A 23,521-nucleotide genomic window follows, 5' to 3' on the forward strand; every position below is an offset into this window, starting at 1 on the left:
GTGTTCGGGCTGTAGAAAGCTTGATGAGAAACTGCTGTGAAACGCTTGTAATGGCCGAACCTTGACCTTTTTTTATTTTTTTAAGTGTCTTACCACGACATTGCGTATCCTGCCTTGCTCCCGACATCTGCCTGTTTGGCACCGGCACATCGCGACCCGGTATTGGACTAAGCGGTAACTGACAAGGGATGGATGGAATTTGGTTTTCGTTTCTTATGAACCAATAACGTAGAAAACTGCAGCACGTCTCCCGAGTTTTACAACTGCTGGATATGCGTTTTTCCCCGAGAAAACAATTACCATACTGCTTTGGATGAAAGAGCTACTGTAATTACTCACTTAAAACCAGAGGATAGTTGGAGGAATGCAGTTCTGGACTCTCCGGTATTTCTCAGAAATCGTCTACATTTTTATCACATTTAGATGGGTTTCACCGCCCCCTCTCTCATCCACCCTGAGTGACTTTCAAACGTAAAGACTTGTGAACTGCAAACTACACAGCCCTCCCTTTCAGCATGTATGGCTCCAGAGATCACTTTTTCATTGTGGTTTTCCATGAGTAGGTTAAAAAAATCTTAAGCGTCTTCGTATCATGATTAAAAGTAAACTTCAAATGACCAGACGCCAATCTCAGACCTTTTCTTTGATGATAATAATAATAATAATTGCTTACACTTAAATAGCGCTTTTCTGGACACTCCATTCAAAGTGCTTTACAGGTAATGGGGACTCCCCTCCACCACCACCACCAATGTGCAGCTCCACCTGGATGATGCGACGGCAGCCATAGTGCGACAGAACGCTCCCCACAGGGAGGAGAGCAGAGTAATGAAGCCAATTCATAGATGGGGATTATTAGGAGGCCATGATTGGTAAGGGCCAATGGGAAATTTGGCCAGGACACCGGGGTTACACCCCTACTCTTTTCAAGAAACAGCCTTGGATTTTTAATGACCACAGAGAGTCAGGACCTCGGTTTTACGTCTCATCCGAAGGACGGCGCCTGTTTACAGTATAGTGTCCCCGTCACTATACTGGGGCATTAGGACCCACACAGACTGCAGGGTGAGCGCCCCCTGCTGGCCCCACTAACACCCCTTCCAGCAGCAACCTTAGTTTTTCCCAGGAGGTCTCCCATCCAGGTACTGACCAGGCACACACCTGGGTTGATCTTTGATGGTAGCTATCCCATATTGGGTCATTTGTTTAAGTCAGATAAGAACTGGCGATCAAATCCAAGCTGCCGTGAAGGTGCAGTGTGAAACAGACTGGTGGTGCTCGAGTTCTGGGTTCAATTCTGCACTGGGGTGCCTTCTGTGTGGAGTTTGCATGGTGTCTTTGCTCTTGCACAGGTTTCCTCCCATCAGGATGGGTTATCTGTTGCACAGTATATTGTCCTTGTGGGGCCCTGCTCTGGTCCTGGCTTGAGCTCCAAGGTGCTATCTAGTCGTGACCCTTCCCAAGAACAAGTGGCTTTGTGGTGATACTGTAGATCAGTCACAGTTAATCAAGACTCCACTTCTGTTTTACAACTGTGTTGTTTATTATTGTATGAATACAGGAATGCGCAACAAGTGTTTTCCAGAGGGGGGAAAAAAGGCAGTGAGGCAGAAAGCAGATCTGCTGTGAATTCCTTGGGGAACATTCTTCCCCTTCAATAGAAAGTGGCTGAACACTTCTTTAAACATTCTCCTTACATGGAAGAGCTACTGAGAAAGCTCAATATTTAGAGGAAGAAACTACAGCCATGATCAGACCTTGTTTTGTATGTTAAAATACTGAACAAAACTCAAACGTTAGTCACTGAAGCAAAACTGCAGCTCTAGTATGTTTTTCCCAACATTGAAAATGCTCCATTTTCCTTTTCAGTAAAAATATGATCTTCAAACAACCTCAACTTGGCAAGAATAAAACAGGAGGACTGCAAATCCACACACTCAGTATGCAGGAAACTAGCTGCATTTGGGTTAAGAAAAGATGTTACAACTGACTGTTAAGGAAGTGTGTTTTTCCATATACTGTATGGTATTTTAACTATTGCAATTCAAACTATTGCTCTGACATATCTTGAGAAGTGGTTTGTACATCATTAAAGGGGAACTGTACTCCACATTTCTTTGACCAAATCTCAGTAAACAAATGAATCGACAGTATTGCAAAACTATAGTCACCCTGCTTGTCACAGTCAGCTGATGGTCCCCATTTCTGATGCATACCACAGTCACTGAACGGAGAAGTATACCACAGTCACTTTCTCCATCCCCTTCTACCACAAACAAATCCACACCAAATTGCACTTGTAATAAATATACTGATGGAAAAAAGAAACACAACATTTTCTGGAATGAGAATACTATAGTTCTGGCTTATGTACTTTCACAAAAAGTTGTCAATTTGTTTTGAGCCCTCTGACCAGCAATACAGCTTGTGCAGTGAGGCATTGCAGCTTGCCAATCACACGACAGCTCGTTAGGTGCACTTTAACCCAACGAGGTCCAGGTGGAACAATGCCTTATCAGGTCACCTTTAAAAAGGCCTTATTCAGAGCTTAGATCACTGCAAGAAAAAGGCCACACTTAGTCAGTTTTCTGTGCATTCCATAATGCCTCGAATGTCACCAGAAGCAAGGGAGAGGGCCACTGGTATGCTGCAGGCAGACATGTCATGTGCCAGCGTTGCCAGACACTATGGAGTGAGCCGCTCCACTGTGTCCCGACTGCAGAGAAGGTTTCAGCGGACCGGCAGGACAGATGACCGTCCAAGATCCGGTCGCCCTCGAGTGACCACGCCAGAGCAGGACCGACACATCAGACTGGTCCATCTGAGAGATCGTTTCAGATCTGCCACCCGTACTGCTGCTGAAACTACCGGCAGACACGACACAACACCCGCGTCAGTGACAGGACAGTGAGGCTCCATGCTGCTGGCCTTAGAGCAAGGCGACCTGTCAGAGGCCCTCTGCTCACACCTCCTAGACGTCACACCCGACTGGCTTGGGCCAGACAGGGGCTGAGATGGACTCGTCAGCAGTGACATCAGGTCCTCTTCACGGATGAGTCACTCTTCAGCCTGTTCCACACAGACGGGAGGGCCAGAGTGTGGAGGAGGAGGAGGTGTTGCGTTTCTTTGTTCCAGTATACAATTCTACAGTTGTGGCAAAAACAGCGATTTAAGTGAAGAACATTTTCATTACACCTGCCTTGTTCTGAACAAGCCAAGTCATACACCTAAACCGTATTTTATGTTAAATAAATGGAGAGCCATTTAAGGTTTAACAACCGTTTAATCTTAAGAATTTGTTCTCCACCCAAACAGATCAGACCTACAGTATCTACTATCCTGGAATATCCTCCCTGTGGTGTGTACAATACAGTATATCCCACATCCTCCCACTGCTACACATACTGCTTATACAAACAGGGCACTAGAACAGACCAAGAAGACAACCTGCTCTACAAAGTCTGGGAATGTGCAGTGCTGGATTTGTCTTCGGGATTTTGGGGGGACTCGCATTTGAAGCGAGATCTGATCTGCACTGTATGTCCATCTGAATTTCCGTACTTCAGAAAAAAAGGACTGTGGTCATTTTAAAAAGGGATCATTCGAGTTATGTTGCGTCTACAGTAGTTCTGTAAAAATAAAAGCGGCCTTTGCACTCACCTGCAGTTCATGCTTAATTTCTGTGATAAAATAGTTATGTTTCCTCCAACAGAATGTAACAAGATCTCCTTAACTTGAAGAGAAAGCTTAATTGCAATGCAGCAGCTCGGCAGGAAACTCTGGCAACAAGATACACTGTACAATGAGCAGGAGCAGCCACATGATGTTCTGAAGATTAGACCTCCTTGAATAAGACAAAGCTCAGATTTGTGTTTCTTTTATCAATACTAATGTTTGCTCAACTTTGCTTCAAGGTTTTGACAGAGAAAAACAAGATCTTATTTTTGTACCTTTCACAAAAATAGCCTTTTTTTTCCCCTTGAAATTCACCGAGTGTATCGAACATATGGGCTGGCCGGTCAGGAATGTGGACCTTAATCTCTTCTGACTCAGTGGAATGTGGCTTCTCAATTTCATTACCAGGTTTTAAAAAGGAAACAAACAAAGAGGAGACAAACGGTTATTTCAAATAAGTGCCACCGGGCAGTGTTGTTAGATACTACCTGGAATTCTCACACCGACATTACACAAACGGCAGAAAATCTCACGGCCCTCATCTTGAAAAGATGCAGAGCAGACCCTTGTTCGCAGAAGAGAAGCCGGGTTCTAATGAAATTCGGGAAACAACAAGTCAAGGCAGGAGTCTGAAGAAAAAGGTGGAAGTGGATTTTACAAACGAAGAGCTGAAAAAAAGGAATTGGCAGACAGGTTCCGGACAGCAGGTAGGAGGCACTTGTTGTCATCCCGGAAATGGGCAAATGATCGGAAAAGGGACACTTTCTGTCACCCCCAGAGCAGTCTGGGATCCAGCCTCAAATCTCTCACGCCAACCTTCAGTGCTGTGAAGCCTCAGAGTATTATTGCTCCCACAGGCCTCTGGAAGCCAGTGAAACAGCAGTTATGTAGTCTTCTTTTTTCCTTTCGGCAATACTAGAAAAGTGCACGTGGTGGAGTCATTTCTCACATTTTTACATTCTTTTATACTTCGCTTTGACCTCACCCTTTTGATTCACAAACACTGGGTTCTATCTCCCTAAATGAGATGGTAAAACCCAGGTATATGTCCACATACCATCCAGCATATACAGTACAAGACCAGGGCCAGTTTCAGAAAGTACCTGTGACCCACCCCCCCCACCCCCCGCCCCCCCATTCCGGCCCTCTCTGCTCACACCTGGCAGGCGTGTGTGCGGAGTTTGTAGGAGTAGGTGAAGCTGTTGCCGCACCTGGCGCAGTGGTACGGCCGCTCGCCGGTGTGGGTGCGCTGGTGGGTCTTGAGGGCGGCCAGCCAGCCGAAACTCTTCCCGCACTCCGAGCAGTGGAAGGGCGTCTCCCCGGTGTGGATGCGCTGGTGGGCCTTCAGGTTGCCCTTGTTCTTGAAGCTCTTCCCGCACTCGGAGCACTGGAAGGGGGTCTCCCCGGTGTGGATGCGGAGATGGGCCTTGAGGTTGCCCAGCTGGCTGAAACTCTTCCCGCACTCGGTGCAAGGGTAAGGCGTCTCGCCCGTGTGCGTCCGCCGGTGCCTCTTGAGGTTCTCCAGCTGGCTGAAGCTCTTCTCGCAGAAGTTGCAGTGGTAGGGCGTCTCGCCGGTGTGGCTGCGCTGGTGGAGCTTGAGGGAGCCCAGCTGGCTGAAGCTCTTGTTGCAGTCGGCGCAGTGGTAAGGCGTCTCGCCCGTGTGGATCCGCTGGTGCCTCTGCAGGTTGCCCGACTGCCGGAAGCTCTTCCCGCAGTCCGCGCAGATGTAGAGGGTCGCGCCGCCGTGGGCGCGCTCGTGCTCGTGCGGGCCGCGCAGCTGCCCGAACCCCCGGCCGCAGTCCGCGCAGTGGGGGGCCCGCGGCTCGGCGTGGAGGAGCTGGTGCCTCTTCAGGGTCCGCAGCTGCCGGAAGCTCTTCCCGCAGCCGCCGCAGTGATGGGGGGGCTCGCCCGAGTGGCTCTTCTGGTGGAGCTTCAGGGAGCCCAGCTGGCTGAAGCTCCTGCTGCAGACGGAGCAGGCGTGGGGCGCGCCTCCCGTGTGCGTCCTGTGGTGAGCCTCCAGCTCTCCCCTGTGCCTGAAAGTCTTCCCGCCTCTCACGCAGTGGCGGAGGGGCCCCGCCGCCTCTGCCGGACCCCCGCGGCTGGCCGCGCCCCCCTGCTGCCCTTCCAGGCTGTCCGCGCACGGGAAACTCCGCTGGCATTCCGGGCAGTGGTGGAACGTCAGGAGGCTCTCCCCATCTCCGGGCTTGCTGGGAGACGGCGGAGGGAGAGCCGGGCTGACGACAGGCAAGCTCAGAGAAAGACCCATCGCTCCGTCCTCTGCCTCGGCACGGCCCCCGTGTTGGGACAGTGTGTGCTTTCCAAGGGTCTTCTGCCCCGGGCAGGAAGGGCTACACTGCGGGCACTGGCAGCGATCCGTTTCCAGATCTACAGGGACACAGACAGAGAGACGCAGGGGAAGGGTTAAGTAGCAGGATCCCAGATAACACGAAATAACAGGCAAGAAAGAGCCACACAGCAGTGTGTTATCAAACGAGCGCTCTCTCATTCTTTTGGTACTCGACCTGCGTTGCAGGAACGAATCGACGAGGGTCTTTCAGAAATGCGACAGGTGCCCCCCAGGTCGTCCTTGATCGTGACGCACTCCATCTCCGGGAAGCCCTCGTCGCCCACGGCGCGCCCTGGCTCGGCGACCTCGGCGGCATCTTCACGGCACGACGTCTCTGAACTCTCCTCATCCACCACCTCCTCTTTGATCCGCACCACTTCCATCTTGAAATCGCTCGCTGCGTCTGCATCCATCATTTCCAGACCTCCAACACGCCGTTCTGTAAACGGAAAAACAATATAAAACTCTGCCTGATGCATATTCTAACGCAGTCTACCCATTTCATATCACATATATTTCAGTGCGGCAGGAAATAGACAAAGACAGCTGCTTCGGACAGATGCATTTGCAATCAGAGAAAATAATCGGTTTTGTTTTACGGTGTAAACAATTACGGGCCTTGATGTTGTTGGGGGCCTCAGGAGAGGTGATTACCACAAGAAACACTGCAGATGAGAGGCGAGTATTCAATCCCTCTTGCTCATTTGAAATTTGCTAATACCTTATTGATCCAAGGACCTTATCCTGCATTTTCCTGAAGAATCCCAGGGAACCAACCTCAACATGGGTAATTTGTTCCACTCCTCAATAACTGTTTGTGTACAGACATGCTTTTTTAACTTCAATAAATGGAACCTCACCTACTGTAAATGCCCTAAACGCACTCAGGGTTTTGGGTCCTAATTTTATTATGGTTTGAAAGTATAGATCTGCATAGAATTTGTCAATATGTTTCAAGATTTAACCACTTTCATTAGATTCTCCTCTGTTCAAGACTAAAGAAACAGAATTTCTTTTATCTGTCTGCAGACAACATTCCTTAAAGGACAATTCCTAAATGAAATTAATGTCCATTTTGCCACCCCTTAACCAAAACAGCTTGCCATCTTTGATTTTCCTTAAAATAAAAGCATTTTAAGATTGACCACCTGCCAAAAAAGCATCTATAATAAATCAGATTTTGACAGAAACCAGTCTTACAGTTGTATGCAAAAGTGTGGGTACCCCTGGTCAAACTGCATGTTTCACTTAATCTTTTACTGAAAAGAAGTGATCACTACCTCTGCAGGGTACAAACGTAAACATATTTCTGCACATTTTAATGCACAGTTACTACTCATTTGCTGAATTTAACAGATTGAAAAAAATAACTATGAAACTATGATATGAAACTATGAAAGTGGCATGTACAAAAGTTTTGGTCAGTACTTAGTAAAACCTCCTTAGGCAGAAATCACAGCTTCCAAACATTTCTTGTAGCCAGCTAAGAGTCTTTCTATTCTTGCTTTAGGAATTATCTTAATTCCTATTTTTTAATTCCCATTATAGTAAAAAAATAACAGAAGTATTGCTGCTCCAATTACACTTTCTCCAAGAATTTACATTTTTTCTTATGAAAAGTCCCCGAATATAAAACACCAGAAAAGGCTTTGGCAAAACGCTGAAGACGAATGTGCTTTGTTTATGAGGTTAGCATGGCAGACAGTTAAAAAGTTACTTAAAAACCAAAAGCAAATATTATGAAGCCACTATAAGCCCCACATATTTAAGACCTCTATTGGTTCGGGTTAGTCCTGCACAAAAGACGAGCGCCCTTTCGTCAACTGCAAGAAGTTTAAACGAGAAACTCTACTCTTTGTCAACATTGCGGGAGATTAGCAGTATGGTTAGCAGTATGTTTAATATCATTGCAGTTGCCCTCATTAAAGGTAGGTACACGCCTTTACATTCATCAACGGTGTTACGTTGCCAGTTCACGATGGCAACTCTTAAAAAAAAAAATTATACACAAAGACAAACTACGGAAACCATAGGTGGGGCGTTTGGCGTGAAATTACGTAAATCTTAGATAAGGTTTGTTTAGGGATTTCATACATATAATGTACACAGAAACTTAACTGCATGTTTTTCTGAACTCAATAGGGCTGTAAAACGAGCTACCGGGCAAGTGGTGTTGCGCTAGCTACGACGAGGCTCTTAAGTCTTAACAGTAATAAAAACTGCACTTGAGGGGCGCCATTGGGGTGCTCCCTAAAACCCCACTTCTCAGGAGCCGAGCCGGCGATCTGGGGCAGCGCGGCCTGCAGTGAGAGACTCCGACACCCGAAAGCCGTTTCACGATTCACTTCGTAACCAGGCAACACGCACCCTGCGCGCTACGGTCTTGGCACTTTTCGGCTTTTACACGCACTTTCTCACCCTCTTTGTCCACGTTTTATTTTTTTCCAGCTCAATTTACAACCCCCTTCATCCGCCCCCCCACCTTTGAATCAGTGACGTGACGTATTTGGGCTCCTTTTAAGCACCGGGCCGTCCAGTTGTCTGCAGACCAGTTGGGGGGCCGAGGTCTTCGCCCCAAACCCTGCCGGCTCCCTGTCGCTGCGCCTCGGCTTCAGTCCCACAGAAGGCGGGCTGCTCTCCTTCCCTTCCACTTGTCCGTGTAATGGCTGCGTAACCACATCGCAGGTTACACAGTTTTAATAGCACTGCCATCTACCGCTAGACCCAAATTCTTCACATTTTTTTTCAATCCCCCGCAACAAAGCCGACATTCTCCGACTTTACGTAACACTCGCCATAGTTTCTCCTCAACCTGTACACCGCCGCGACTTCCAGCCTCCTGCACGGCTCCTGCAAGCAGAAGGTTGTCGGAGCTTCTGTGAAAAATGCATTATACGTCCTATTTTTTCTCAAGAATGAATTACATTTTTAGAAACAAAAATGCATCTGCAATCTGTAAATCAGGCTATTGCTAATCAAAAAGAAGCACTGCTAATAACCCCTTGAAGCTTAGCATACATTTGGGGGTATTGTTTGAGAAATTAAAGAATGCGGTTTTGCACGTCAAATTCATCGCTAAAATGATCAAATTATGTCATCCTCAATACTGAGTCAGGAAAAAGGCGACGTCAAGCGAGTTTGCTTGCAGAAGCGCCCGGCTAGCTCAGTCGGTAGAGCATGAGACTCTTAATCTCAGGGTCGTGGGTTCGAGCCCCACGTTGGGCGATTCAATTTTTTCTAAAAAAAAATCTAGAAACTGTATTTGACACTTTACAACCCAGAATAAAAAAATACCTATACCGCAATCGATCGTTTGTTTTACTTAAAAGACTGAGAAAGTCGTGCAGCTGAATGTCTTTAGATGAAGCGGAACACGGTGCTGATAAATGTTGCTCGTTACTGTTCAGCAGACACAGTGGCTTAATGTTCTATCGTACTTTGAAAGCGCACAGTAATTTAATTTATATCGTTGGGCAAATGCTGAGGAGATATTCGTGCAAATGTGATTGTTAACACGTGATGTATTATTTGTAGTTTGTCACTCTGCTTTTTGGACGTCCGAGACGTGGAGCTCGCTGCAGAGCAGTTTATCTCGTTATAACGTTCTGTCTGCTAAAGAACAGGTTCCGCTAAAAAATTTTTTTTTTCATAATAGCTTAATGATGATGGCAAAACCACTTTTGAAAAATTAAAACTCCGAATCTGTGGGGATTTACTGAAAGAATAAGAAAACAGTGGCGCGCTTTGTCCACTGGAGGGAGCAGTTGAGACCACATGGTCAAAAACGCCACCTATTGAAATACGATACAAGCATCCCTGGCTGTATCCCTTCCATGAAAACTGTTCGTAAGGACAAGTTTTTAAATAAAAAATAATAATTCCCATAAGAATATATGTAAATCCCAGAAATATCCACACATTTTCAAAATTTTGCGCAGTGCGAAATCATTACAGTGACGACAGTATTACTTTATATATATATATCACTTTATATATATATTAAATGTTTTAGCTTGAACAGAACACTCACAATAAGTCTAACATAACAGAAATAGGATGCTCGATATGGTAAGAACTAATAAGAAAATACGTCTGAATATTCAAAAAACGTCTGAATTTGCAGGCGTCGTCGTAGTGGACAACGTAGTGTTTGAGCTTCCGCTACGCACAGAAGTGTATTCCTCCACATGGAGTAGGATCAACGTAGAAATTCAGCTCGTTATAGCAAAACATAGGTTCATATTTCATAAAATATATAAAGTGTAAATTTGCACACTTTGTTACAGCTGAATTCTTAATACGGTCGTAGCGGACGACATATGATGCTTGGACCTATGCTACGCACAGAGGTGTATTCCTCCGCCTACGGCAGGATGTGTATCAACGCAGGAGTTCGTTAGCGCAAAAACGGTCGATTTTTGAAAAATGGCAAAAATATACACAACACTACTTTATAGTGAAAATTCGTAAATGGGGGGGTGCCTGTTAAAATCTATAATAATGACAAAACCCTTTTATTAGAATGTTTTATTTTTACAGTAAGTGTTAACATCATCATTGTATAGCAAACCATACTAACTCTTTTAGCAAACGCGGCACATAATAAATTAAATGCAAGTACTTGTCATGAAGGATATTCGAACAGTTCACAATGAATTCCACAGGCTGTTATTACCTTTAAAACCTTATCATATGTCCAATAGGTTGTTTTTTTTAAAGTTCATTTATTTAAAGCAATAAACCAAAATACACAAGAATGTTAGCCTTGTCAGTTCAAGAACTGAGAAATTGAAAGGCATGTATAGCCATTAGATTCTGTAATGGGTACACAGCAGGGGACGATACGGAGATGAGGGCTTTACTTTTTACAAAATTAAAGGTTAAAAACCACAATTTTAACCATTGCTTCTAAAAGTCTAGAAAATCAACGAAGCGTTAAAGCCAGAAACAAAAGACTATTCAAATGGATTTCACTATATTCTTAAGACGATTGTCTGCGCTTTTCTTTCTCTAAATGTCTTCTGAGGCTGTGCTCTCAGTTTTACAGCTAAGGTGTTCACATCTTCGGGGCTGAAGATCGTCCTACCCTTTGATCAGTCTTCTCTTCCCAGAGACAAAGTGTCTCGGTTCATCTGTAAAACAGACAATAAAAAAAGGTTTTGGACACTTTCTACATTTGTAATGTACTTGAATATGATTTCTAACTATATATATGATACTTTAAGAATTCTATTCTTACAAGGTAGGTTCCTTACAACGTCTTGCTGAGACCGCATTCACTGAACTGATTCGATCTGCAATTTGCATTGTACAGTCCCTGGACAAGAAATTTAGGAACGTCCATCACACACGGGTGGGGTTGAGGGAGGTGCAACATGGGTGTCAATAGGGTAGCCAGCGAGGCCTGAAGTGGTCTCCGATGGCAACCATACCTAAACCATAAATGGAAGAGGGTTCCCAGAATGCCATGTTTGCCCCCAAAGTTTATTTATTGTAGCGCAACAAGCAGGGTAATAGGGGTCTCCAGCTATCAGACTCTGACCCATTAATGTTGCATGCCATGCTGGAAAGGCACCACCTAAGTGCATTCTTTGTGGCAAAACAAGGTTTTGCAAAATAACACCACAGGTAATGGTACTGGAAATCCGACTCCATGCTCCTAAAAGCAATCTTGCTGTGCCTGCTGCTAAGAGCCTCTACTTGTACTTTGGTCCCTTGGCATTCAAGCCATGTCCTTTTACACCACCCCCACCCTGTGCTGCAGAGCCACAGTTCTGCAGCTTTTACATGTCTCTCAATATCAACCACTAATGTTGCAAAGCCAATTGCATTTTTATACAATCATTTATATAATGTTGAACGATAACATTGAAGTCGACTAATATGTGAAGTGCTTGGATCAGGCAGAACTGGAAGTCCACCACAGATCTCCACATCCAAGAAAGGTAAAACCATAGAACTACTCTATATTCCTGCAGGGCAAATAATATGGTCTGTAACGCTAATAGCTCTTCAATGATAAATTGATGTCAAGTTCCAAACTTTGTGTTATTCAAAACAGACAGTCCCTGCTAATAAAACACTAGTTTTACAAATGTTACACGCAGGGAAAGAGGAAACATTAGAGACTGAACAAAGATTCCATTACATTACAGATGAAATGTATTGGATGTCCTGTATAAGATTTACAGGGTTTTGAATAAGAGCCATTGCCAAGAATTGGATGTTTAAATCTTTGGATATGGGATCTTCTTTTTCTTTTTTGAGTCAGTTTGTGTAATACAGTATAAGCGTTTCAACTTCCAAAGCACATTTTGTGTTGGAGCAGTCGTCCTGCGTGAGTTCATAATGGATCCTATTGCTGTGAAATGGGAGCTTCACTGTTGTCCATGAAAGGTAAAGTATCTCTTTCAGCTCACCATCTTCTCATCCGATCATGGTGAGGACTGACTGCCTCTCTCTCCGGGAAATTCTGAGCTCGACGTCTCGGTTCTACAGATAAAACAAAAATAATACGGGGAAAAAAAATGTTCTCAACCCCACGAAGAATCTCGTATGATTCTAACCAGAGATTGCAGATGTTTTGTACCGAACTTCAATAGTGTCTCTTTATCAACACACAGACAGGGAGAGTCCACGGATGAATGAAAGACAAATGACAACCGGTTGTAGGAAGATAAAAAGCATGATTAGTTTAAGACAGTCAAGTTAACCCAGTTAAGGTGTCAGCAGACAAATGCATCACATCCTGTAGGCATGGCATTGACAAGTCTTTGAAAAAAGAATATTGTGTAACAAAACAGCAGTGTGCGAGATGCAGAACTATGATAAACTGCACTTTCATACAATACCTAGGGGACAGCATGATCTCTCAGAAGAGCAGGTTTGTGGTAAGGATTGACTTTCTCTGCAGGTAATTGGGAAATTTGGACAATCTGCACAGCCTGGCATTAATCCTCTTTCCTGATAAGGTTCTGTAAAGATTGTAGGTTTTCAAATTCAAAGCTAGCTACACCGATGTAGGCTTCGTTTAGGAAAGAGCATGACTACAACATTCAATTCGGAAGAATTTAAGGGAATGGCACTCAATACAATTGTTTCTGACAGCGTGAGGTACAAAATTAAGACAGTCAGAGTTGACAGGTTCAAAGGCCGTTAAGCGACCAGCAGCCAAAAGAAAGGCCGAATGGCTTCATCTTGTTTGTAACCTCTCTCTTGCACTGTTGCACTGTTTCGTAATAAACATTTTGCAGGTGCTTTGACAGATGGAACTGTTGTTTGCTTGGTTAACTCTGGAGTCATTAACAAAGGGACTCTCCTCACCTTGTATCAGTATGAGTGGTCATATGCTGCCTCCTCCTGGTTCTTCTAATAAGCTCTTCGGGCTCCACTGTCTCCTGCACTGCTTGCTCTGGAGTGAGTATTGGGAGATGAAGTAAACACATTCGTCACTCATTCACTTACTTCTGCTTCCTGAGAATCAGATTTCTTAAGGGTTCTCAATGATTCTTATTTTGCAGTGCAGCTCCAGGCAGCTCCCTGAATACGTAGTGTAGCAGGATGGAGATGGGAGTCGGAATCCCAAGGCACAGCAGCTCAAGGCAGTTTCAGTTTTTTTTTTTATGAGCTGCAGTCTCACTGTGTGGGTGTTTTCAGCACCGCAGGGCAGACTTTCCTCCCCTTCGCTGGTTTGAAGAAACCGCAGATCTTTGAAAACCAAAGATCCCAACCCAAAACCATGACCCCACCCAATCGTCTCGGCCACAGACTCTCCCCTGCGCTTTGGCAAATGGTACCGCACCATTGGGGCGGAGCGGTGGCTCTGTGGCTAAGGATCTGCGCCTGTGGCTGGAAGGTTGCCGGTTCGTATCCCGCGGCTGGCAGAGGAATCCTACTCCGTTGGGCTGCTGAGCAAGGCCCTTGACCCCAGCTGCTCCAGGGGCACCATATTAATGGCTGACCCTGTGCTCTGACCCCAAGCTTCTCTCCCTGTCTGTGTGTCTCATGGAGAGCAAGCTGTGGTATTCTGAGTGGTATTAAAGACAAATTCCTAATGCAAGAAATTGTATATGGCTAATAAAGTGATCTTGTCTTAAAGCAGGGACCACTAGACTCAAGAACAGCTTCTATCCCACTGCAGTACACAACCTCAACAGCTAACACAGCTGCACTATTTTGCATAGTCTACCATGGTTTTTCTTTGTGTTTCACTACTATATGTTTATTGTTCTACAACATATTGAATGTTCCTGTTGTCTACACGGTGTTCTGGTGTCTGCTGTACTGCGTATGTACCCAGAGATCAGTGCGATTAAGAATTCCGATGTACAGTTCATGTGGCAATAGACTCGACTCTACCAAAGGAGAAAATGTCTACATGCCTCTGACCTCGTCTCAGGCTCTGCTGAAGCCAGTCCTGGAAGAAGGGGGTGGATTGGGCTGCACATGTTTCAGAATTTCACTGGCCTGTCCAAGCAGTTCTTACTGTTCACAGAGTACCAACATGCGAGTAAATAGGAGTTCCAAATGATTAACAGTGCAATCCCTGACAATACCTAGGGGACTGCCTGATCTATCAGTAGATCAAGTCTTTGGTAAGGATTTGCTGGTAATTGGGAAAAGTCAGCCAATCTGCCTGGCCTGCCCCTCTCCTGATTAACGTCCTGTGAGAATTTAAACTTTTCAAATACAAAGCTGGTTCCTAAATACACTGATGTACAGTAGGCTTCATTTAGGAGAGGGCATTTCATTAATTCAATTGCAAGACTTTAAAGGAATGGGACTTTTTGGATCAGTGACTGTTTTGGGGGTCTTGGATATTTCATACCTTATATTATATTAGGGGCGGAGTGGTGGCTCTGCGCCTGTGGCTGGAAGGTTGCCAGTTCAAATCCCGTGGCTGCCAGAAGAATCCTACTCTGTTGGGCCCCTGAGCAAGGCCCTTCACCCCAACTGCCCCAGGGGCACTGTACAATAGCTGACCCTGCGCTCTGACCCCAAGCTTCTCTCCCTGTCTGTGTGTCTCATGGGTATGCGAAAAGTTGAACTCCTAATGCAAGAAATTGTATATGGCTAATAAAGTGATCTTATCTTATCTAAAATCAATTTATGGTGAGATATGAGACCTTAAAAAATAAATGCGGTTTTCTGCCTGCTCAGTTTTGTGGCAGAGTCTCCCACTCAGACAACCTCAAATGTTTCCAGTATCTGTGGAATGGGCCTTTGTTTACACCGCTTACTAATCATCTGTGTGCTCCCCACCTCCCGGCAACCAAATTAGAACGCTTTTGAAATTTTCTATGCTTGGAAATGGGGCCTGGAGGTTTCCATTTGTCCTATATTTCAATGGTCTTGCCCAAGGACACGGCGTGGGGGACATGCAAATTGGCACAATGTTCTGGATGGGGCCGCTCTGTCTCCATTCTAAAATACCTAGGATCATTGTTGAATCTGCAGAGAGCTTGATGTAAAAGTGTCATGTTAATTAATTATGCTCTTGGAATTGCAAATTGCCGTCTATTGAGCAGCATTCAATAAGAATGCACGCGTTACAGGAACTGAGGTACAATGCCTAGATCAGAAATTCTAAGTACAGAAAACAATGCACTCGTTTTTCGTACAGTAAGACCTCGTTGTAGTATGGAATGGAATTATGGATGGAATCAAAATCAATATGAACATTGTCCTTACAGAGACTTTGCCGAAACTGAAGTAGCTCAAGTAGGTATCTGCGTCAGCATGCGTAGGCTGCAAAGGAACAAGTAAAGTCCCAAATTCACACCAGAAAAAGGCTCCACAGCCAAAACGTTGTTTCTTTTCTTCTCTTTTCAGCATGGAATTAACCTTTACTTGTTCCTTTGCCATAACTGTATGTGCATGACTCGATCCTGCCGGTCAGCACTGATCAAGACATTCCCATCTTCCTGTACCCTGTGGTAGCCATGAGAAAAGACTAATTTTGTTGTTTATGTGACTTCAGCTGTTCACGCACAGCTATGGAATTCCTCCAGGAGTATACGTGCACGGATGACAGGATTCTACAAACTCACCGATCTCGGAGAGGATGTGCTCAAACTCCTGGGGCTGCTTTGCACTCACCTAGGAAAAACCAAACCAGAACACCAGTCACCCCATCGCCAAATGGCCCATCTGGGTTATTTATCTGCTTCCAAAGACTCATCAGATGTCTTTGATAGTTAGATATCTAACCATCGAGTCTTAGCAGTCCCATCATGGGCTGGTTGTAGAACAGAAAATCCATTTACTGTATATGTGACAGTCCAATTAAATCCAATTATTATATGATTACATATAATTAGAAAACGCTGTAGACAAATGTTATTTTCCTAAAAAAACATTTTAATGGGATTTCATTTAGGACATTTAACCTTCTTCCATTGTGCTGGTATTTATGTATTGGCTCCTTCTGTTCAGTACTGTAGTATAACAGAAACCAGAGTGCAGTGTCTATGAAATTAGGGCACATGTGCTGGGTGTGTGGCTTTCTAAACCAAACCTGGCATCTTGCTGCTGCCTCCCAGTTTAACAGCCGTCAGACCGGACAAGTTCACAGAGAAGTACAGGAGCTGTGATGCTTTCAGAATGTGAAATCGAACCCTTTTTAAAGATCAGGGGTGGAGGTCTCTCAAGGCGCTTGGTCAGTTCCTGCAAATAAACTTTTCTGTTAACGGCATGGCGGACACGCGACGTCAGTGCAGAGGGAGGGGGCAGGCGGCGGTATTATCGTGTCGCCTCACATTTTCCCCAGGTCCCGAAGGTAACTAGAAACCGCCTCTCTGCGGGGCAGGAGGAGGAGGTGTCTGAGAAATCCCGGCCTGTGCTGGAAACCAAAAACCATCCAGACTTCACTGTCCTGTCTAACGCGTCGGCCAGCCGTTTGGAACTTTATATGCTGTCCGTGAAGAACATCCGATGCTAACGGTGGCTCTGTGGCTAAGGATCTGTACCTGTGGCTGTAAGGCTTGCTGGTTCGTATCCCACGGCCAGCAGAGGAATCCTACTCCGTCGGGCCCCTGAGCAATGCCCTTAACCCCAACTGCTCCAGGGGCGCCGTATAAATGGCTGACCCTGCAGTCTAACCCCAAGCTTCTCTCCCTGTCTGTGTGTCTCATGGAGAGCAAGCTGGGGTATGTGAAAAGATGAATTCCTAATGCAAGAAATTGTATAGGGCTAATAAAGTGATGTTATGTTAACACTGTCTCAAAATCCATAATTATTCCATCCTTCGATTGAAAAAGCCAGTGTGGCTTTTAACCTGTTGAGTGAATGAAGGTCAACATGGATTGACTGGGATCCTTCCCTGGAAATATTTTGGGGAGAATTGCAGGTATCTGCCCCATACACAAGCCCATATTAGTAATAGCCCAACTAGGAATAACAGTATCCTCTGTCATTTCTGCTTAACAACGCCAGTCGTGGTTCCAATATACAACTAAAATAAAATCATACATTGTATTCCTTGAAAAGTGTAGCTTCTGCCACTCTATTTGAGAGCCTAGTTCAAACGTCTGCTAACATTACATGTGGTAGAAATTCCTTGCGTCATAGAAAGCCATCTTAAGCAAACCTGTATTCATTTCACAATGTTGCTTTTGCTCAGATGTTTGGGGGTGATTTGCATTGTTCTGGGTTTTGGGACCTTTTGGGTTGTTAACCTGGGGCAGCCTCTGCACTGTGATCCGAGTTTGACTAATGGACAGACCAGCTGTCGCCTTTATGAAGACGGAGCTGTTGCTTCAGAGTGTGTCAGCACCCCCGTCCTGCTGCACATCAGTATTTCAAAACACACCGTGCCTTGCAGGACTATCTAAAAATGACTCCCTCCGTCCCATGATTCCTGGCCACTGGGTGGGGGAACTTTGAAACACAACACTTTCCTGGCAGGCTCAGTCACGAATGTCAGGTCATTGGCTGTTCTCAAGTCAGCGTCTCCGATTTGGGTACTGAGCTTGAAGTCAGTTTAACCCCAGATCATCCTGTTTGCTAACCATTTAGCTTCTTGTAGGTGGCCTCTGTCAACATGTCTGACAGCCTATCATGCCCTGTGCCTTGGAACTAATTTTAGAGGGTCTGGACTAGCAGGACTGGGACTGCAATTCTCCCCCTCGCTAGCTCACAGAACACCTGTACCCAGGACAGTGCTGTGAGGGCATCCACTGACAGACTGGCTGCCTTTGCTAGCATCAGCCTTATGGGTCCTCTGTCTTTGGGTGTTTACAATGCTCTACAAGCAACCTTCCATCTCAACTGGGCACAAAAAACACTACTAGTACAGCAGCCTTGAGAGCTGAGAAATCCCACTTTCTCAGGAAAGAGTTCTAGGGGCTGAGGGATTTAGGCATGCCTGCACATTTCATTAAAAAAAAGAGATCCAATTAACACCAACATGGATGTTTTAATTGGATGAAAAGTAGGAAACTGGGATTCTGAGAAATTTCCGAACACACGGATTTGTCCTTCCTTGACTTGAACTTTAATGGATAGAATTTGCACGGTTTTGAGACGGTCACGCGTGCAGCCCTGCATTACGTCTTTAATATTATGACGAATAACTGGAATCTTTCTGGTAATATTAAATTATGGAACTTGCATCGGGTCGATACGTGCGCTAATGTATTTCAATGAAAAGATAATAGACTCTTGCAATTCTGAGCGTTTTGTGAGAGTGAAATTGAGTGATATAAATCCCTGGATTAAATTATGTCTTTTTAACTTCATGTCAGAGAAACAGCTTCTCTCTCTCTTAGTGTGATCACGGGCCTAATTGCACCTTTTGACCTTTTGTTATGTGCCATTGTCATCTGCAGTTACCTCACAGCCCTGCCATACAGTTGATTTTCTGTTTTAACGAATCCCTAGTTCTTTCAAGAGCACCCTTTCATTTAAGAGTCTCTTTTCTGTTTGTAGGTTTAGATTTATGTTATACCAGAATTAGAATATTGCAAGAAGTACAGTGTGCATACACAGTAAAGGTCTCCATTGTGAAAGACAACAGCAGACAGTCTAACGGATCGGCAGAGTGAATTAACATTCGCTGAAGCTTTTATATCCTCCCTTTAACTGGAACAACCCCCCAGGGAATGTGTAAGAGATGAAGGCTTCAGTTCTCCGCCAGTAAATATCCCAATACTGCCATCGGTCAGCTGTTTATTTTCAGGTAACAAGGAGGCTGAGAAAAAAGGCTTTTCTAGACACTGCGCCTTCTAAAGGGGGAGGAGATACTGCCACGTCAGATATATCTCCAGTTGTTCTCTTCAGTGAGGTTTTGATATTGTTTTGCACAAGTGATCATAGTGGATCAGTAAGCTGAACTAGACCTGCCCAATCTGAAGCCTGTTCACGTCAAACTCATATCCTGTCTGTACACATGGAGAAAGACGAAACACCCCTGTTCAACCCATTGTAAAATCCCATTGGCAGAAGTCATGTCTTTTGCAAGTCGCTTAGCTGTATCTGCCTCTGTAAAACTATTGGGGGGAAAAAAAGCCTCATCATCATCTGAGAAATAGCAAATTGGCAACAAATGGAAGCAGAAACACTGTAAAATTCTCACAATCACAGTTGTAGTTGTACACACTGCTGCCCCGTATCTAAAACAAGTTAAATCATCCCAATTGGGACGAACAGCATTTTGTTAAGCTCTTTCTCCGTGATAACACCTAACTATTAACAGCTCATCAATCCAAGTAAGCAGTAGTTAAGATGTTCTAGTGAATTCGTTACAGATGCAAGATAACAGTACTCATGTGTGTGGCTGTTATGCAAGAAGGTGACTCGGGTCTGTCACACTCCAGAACCCCTGTCTGTGGGAGACCCCAGCGAGATCAGAGACCCTGTCTCCCTCCATCACCTACGTGCTGGAGTCCCTCACAGACTCCCTGTGGCGTTTTACACTGATGAATGTGTCGTTTGCTCTTTGGTTTTACCATGTCTGTGCCACGAATTTGCTTTGCCATTTTAATATTTCCCATCATTCTTTACCACACCTCCCTTGTGAAACGATTATTCCTTTACTTGGATGTCACAGTCCTTCCTGTCACTACACTATTCTCTACCATTCAATACTCCGGTAAACTTTCAAGAGGGAATCAGATGCTAATTATCGCATAATTATAGCTAATTATTAGACTTCCAGGATCCTAGAAGGCCGTTCTCTGCAGTTAACAACCACTTGTCCTAGAAAACAAAGCAACTGTTCTACACGCCTCTTCCACAACACATAATATACTGATGCACAGAGACTGAGCGCGCCACACGGACTTTTTAGCTGGTATACAAACCGATCACTAGTTATCTGAAAGGGTCTAGCCGAAAAATTAAACCCTGGCCAAATCTTCATTTCCCAGGATTCTTCCCTATTCTGGGCGTTTTCTGGAATGTTTTGCTGCAGAATCCGTTATCCTCGCTACAGCTCAAGGTTGTCAGGTGCAGTGATTTGTAACCTGTTGACTTGGCCGTTTTATTCGCCGAAAAGGAGGATCAGGGCAAACGTCGGGAACAGCTGCCCTAAGAAAAGGGGGGTACCTCTGACTTGGCAGGGGCTGGCTGCCAGCGTCCGCTCTCTGGGCCTCCGGGGGGCGACACGTAGACATGGGTCCTGTGGATGGAAGGGGCTGGCTGCTGCCAGGGGTCTTCCTGGACCCTGGTCCTGTACGGGTCCCCTCGGGGCCCCTCGTCGCCCGTGAACACCACCCCCGTCAGGCGAGCCATGCACCTATCCAGCTCGTCAGGGGAAACTTCCAGACTCCTTCCCCCACCCCCGCTGCTGCCACCGCTGCTGCCGGAGAGGGCGGAGGACTCCTGGGACTCCTTCGGTTTGGCCGCCTGCTCTTCGGTGTCCTTCTTCCGGAGCGAGAGAATGGTCACCACGATGGCCAACATGCTCAGGAACACGGAGACGATCCAGACGGCGTCCACCATGGTTGGGGGGGGGTGGGCTTGTGCTTTTCAAAGTTGCAAGGGAGGAAAAAATAAATGTGTTGTTCCACTGCTGGGAGCAGAGCCCTTCGGTGTGGCACAAGGCTGAAGCCGAGCGAGGCTATGAAAATGCTCGTCCGATGACGCAAGGCTCGCTCAAAACCAGAGGCTGAAATCGGGGCTCTGGGATTAAACCAGCTGCACAAATCGCACTTTTCAAATCGATTCTGAAAACAACAGAGTTGCAGATCTGCCTTCACTGCCCCTGATCTTCTTAAAAAGTCCTCAACAACTCAACTCCCTTTCCTCCCTTGAACTAAAAAGGGCTTCCCAAGTAGCATACTCTTGAAAAAAAACCACCCGATGGGAAAGAGAGGTGTGATCTTCCAGGGACAATCGCAGAAGAGGCTCTTTCGGCGGAGCTGAAAAGGGAGAATCGCTTAGCTGTGCTGTTTTGGTTTCCCCGTTAAAAAAAAAAAGCTTCAAAAGCCAGCTTTCATCTGGAGTCTCTATTTTTTCCCCCGTCAGGTTGGAAAGAAACAGTCTTCAGTTAACAGCACCGACGCTGTGACCGACTTCCACTGAGTTAAGTTACCATAGAAAATGAAGCCCAGCCTTATCCAGGAGTTCTATTTAAATCACATTGAAATGGAGAGGGTTCTTTTGGCACTTTGTAGCATCTTTATACGCAGGGCCAGACAGACGTAGCCTATAATAGATTTTGTCACCAGGGCCAGAGAGTCCAAAAGGGGAGCGAACACTATACTGTATCTCACTCTCCTCTAGGTGAATCACAAACCCAAATTTCACATTTGTACACAGTATGCTGAGTAACCGATGGCGACTTAACCTGTCTCATTACTGCTCCCAGATACTGGCCAGTTAGGTCACCCTCCTCTGAGGCACTGAAATGGTGGTCTACTCACTTGCCCAACTCCCCAGGAGCGATTAACATCTCACAGCTATTAAACGAAGCAAAGTCTGCTTAGTAGAGGTAGGGACTGGAACTCTCTCTCTGATGAGAGTCCAAGCGATCTTTACGACACCTGAAGGTGCCACAGCAGGGGGCTCCTACAGCTCTCGATCACAGCTAGCGAGGCTTCAGATGGCAGCTGACACGGTCCTCAGCCAGGATTCGATGCAGCGATGCCCATATCTCGGGGCTCATCCTTCTGTTGTGCCAGTGGCACTTTACCGGCTATGCCAGTCAGGAATGATGCCGGACTGACCTGGCATTTTGTACTGCAGAGTCTTGGTTTTCAGTCTTCCAACCAGCTCAAGACTTTTCAGCGGAAGTTCCTTTGGTTTTTTACCCTTTGGTTAGAGCCCTAGGCAAGAATCAATGAAGAACGATTAATGAAGCCTTCTGGGGGATATTTCTGCTTGCTCAAAAACAGGCTGTCAGAGGTTTTCGGTAGACTGATGTGGACAGACTGATGCGGTTAGTCTTAACAGTGTCAGACCGATGTGGTTTTCAGTATTGCTTTTCAAAGGCAAACCTCCTAAGGTTACAGTGGTAGTCCCTTGTTTAAAAAAAAGTATGTTTCATGCATGAAATTTAACAGGAAGAATTCAAGGGAAAGTCGAGAGTCTGATGCCGTTATATAAAAAAAGTTGAAAAACAAAAGGCCGAACCATGTTACTTGAAAGGCTTGGCAAGTTAGTGGGGAAGAACTGCCAGATTTTCTCTTTCAAGAGAGAAAATCGGAGACAAAAATGACAGTGCCAGCTCTTCCCACACGTGTTCTTCAGAGCAAGAGCTGTTTCTGAAGCACCACGAAGGAAAGGAACCATGTTAAAAAGAATTACGCCGCCATAAATCTTGCCTGACTGAACTTGCCTTTGATTCTGTTGCCCCACAGTAAACCATCTAAATCATCGAGTGTTTCTAACCTCCCGGAAGGAGTCACCTTAGCTTTAACAACCTTTTGAGTATCATTGATCTTAAGCAGAGTGCGTCACAAACATTTCGAGAATTTGACTTCGCTTTGCTTAATTAGAAACCACATAAAGCCCTTCACCAAGAACAACAAAGCAGTAAAAATTTGACAAGTGCTTTCTGAGAAAGCAGCATCATTACGAGTGACATACGTATTTTTTTTTTTTACCTGGGCGCTCGCTGCACAGCGCGGAAAGCAGGAGCTGCAGTACTGATCATGTCCAGTGGGTGGCAGCAGTTTCACATTGCAAAATGACTTGTTTTGGAACAACTCGTTTCTCACGTGTCCCCGCTTTGCTGCTCTTCTGCGATTTTTATTTTGAACAAAGAAATCCCACTTTCGTCTTTAAGATGCATCTTTGCTGCTTTGCCGATGACAATACATTTGTTTGAATATCTTGAACCCTGCAATAGATCTTGACAGTGATAATTATAAAGTATCTGTCTCATTGCACTTCACATGATTGATTATATACAGTATTATGTAATTAATACAGTGAGGAAAAAATGAAGGACTTCAACACGGAAAATATAACCGAGATCAAGTGTATGATAGCTCTCAGGGGGCCTTTAGGATGCAGTACAGTCTTCTCTGCCCGTCTGTTGACCTTCTATAGCCACAG

General features: G+C 45.3%; 2 protein-coding genes and 1 non-coding gene across 3 annotated transcripts; 1 reads left to right on the forward strand and 2 right to left on the reverse strand.

The window, feature by feature from the left end:
* Window positions 1-1,519: 1,519 nt before the first annotated feature.
* On the reverse strand, window positions 1,520-6,438 carry LOC148645136 (uncharacterized). Its single transcript, XM_088612737.1, has 2 exons — window positions 6,198-6,438; window positions 1,520-6,060 (listed from the first exon to the last, which is right to left on the reverse strand). The coding sequence occupies exons 1-2, from the start codon at window positions 6,436-6,438 to the stop codon at window positions 4,829-4,831; spliced, it is 1,473 nt and encodes a 490-aa protein (XP_088468863.1). The 3' UTR covers window positions 1,520-4,828.
* Window positions 6,439-9,174: 2,736 nt separating this feature from the next.
* trnak-cuu (transfer RNA lysine (anticodon CUU)) lies at window positions 9,175-9,247 on the forward strand. Its single transcript has one exon. It is a non-coding gene; the product is annotated as a tRNA-Lys (tRNA).
* Window positions 9,248-10,534: 1,287 nt separating this feature from the next.
* On the reverse strand, window positions 10,535-21,609 carry LOC148645138 (uncharacterized). Its single transcript, XM_088612740.1, has 5 exons — window positions 20,567-21,609; window positions 16,072-16,120; window positions 13,346-13,433; window positions 12,442-12,514; window positions 10,535-11,154 (listed from the first exon to the last, which is right to left on the reverse strand). The coding sequence occupies exons 1-4, from the start codon at window positions 20,960-20,962 to the stop codon at window positions 12,457-12,459; spliced, it is 591 nt and encodes a 196-aa protein (XP_088468866.1). The 5' UTR covers window positions 20,963-21,609; the 3' UTR covers window positions 10,535-11,154; window positions 12,442-12,456.
* Window positions 21,610-23,521: the final 1,912 nt, after the last annotated feature.

Source organism: Lepisosteus platostomus, chromosome 19 (assembly GCF_059453375.1).
Source record: "Lepisosteus platostomus isolate fLepPlt1 chromosome 19, fLepPlt1.hap1, whole genome shotgun sequence".
NCBI classification, from domain to species: domain Eukaryota; kingdom Metazoa; phylum Chordata; class Actinopteri; order Semionotiformes; family Lepisosteidae; genus Lepisosteus; species Lepisosteus platostomus.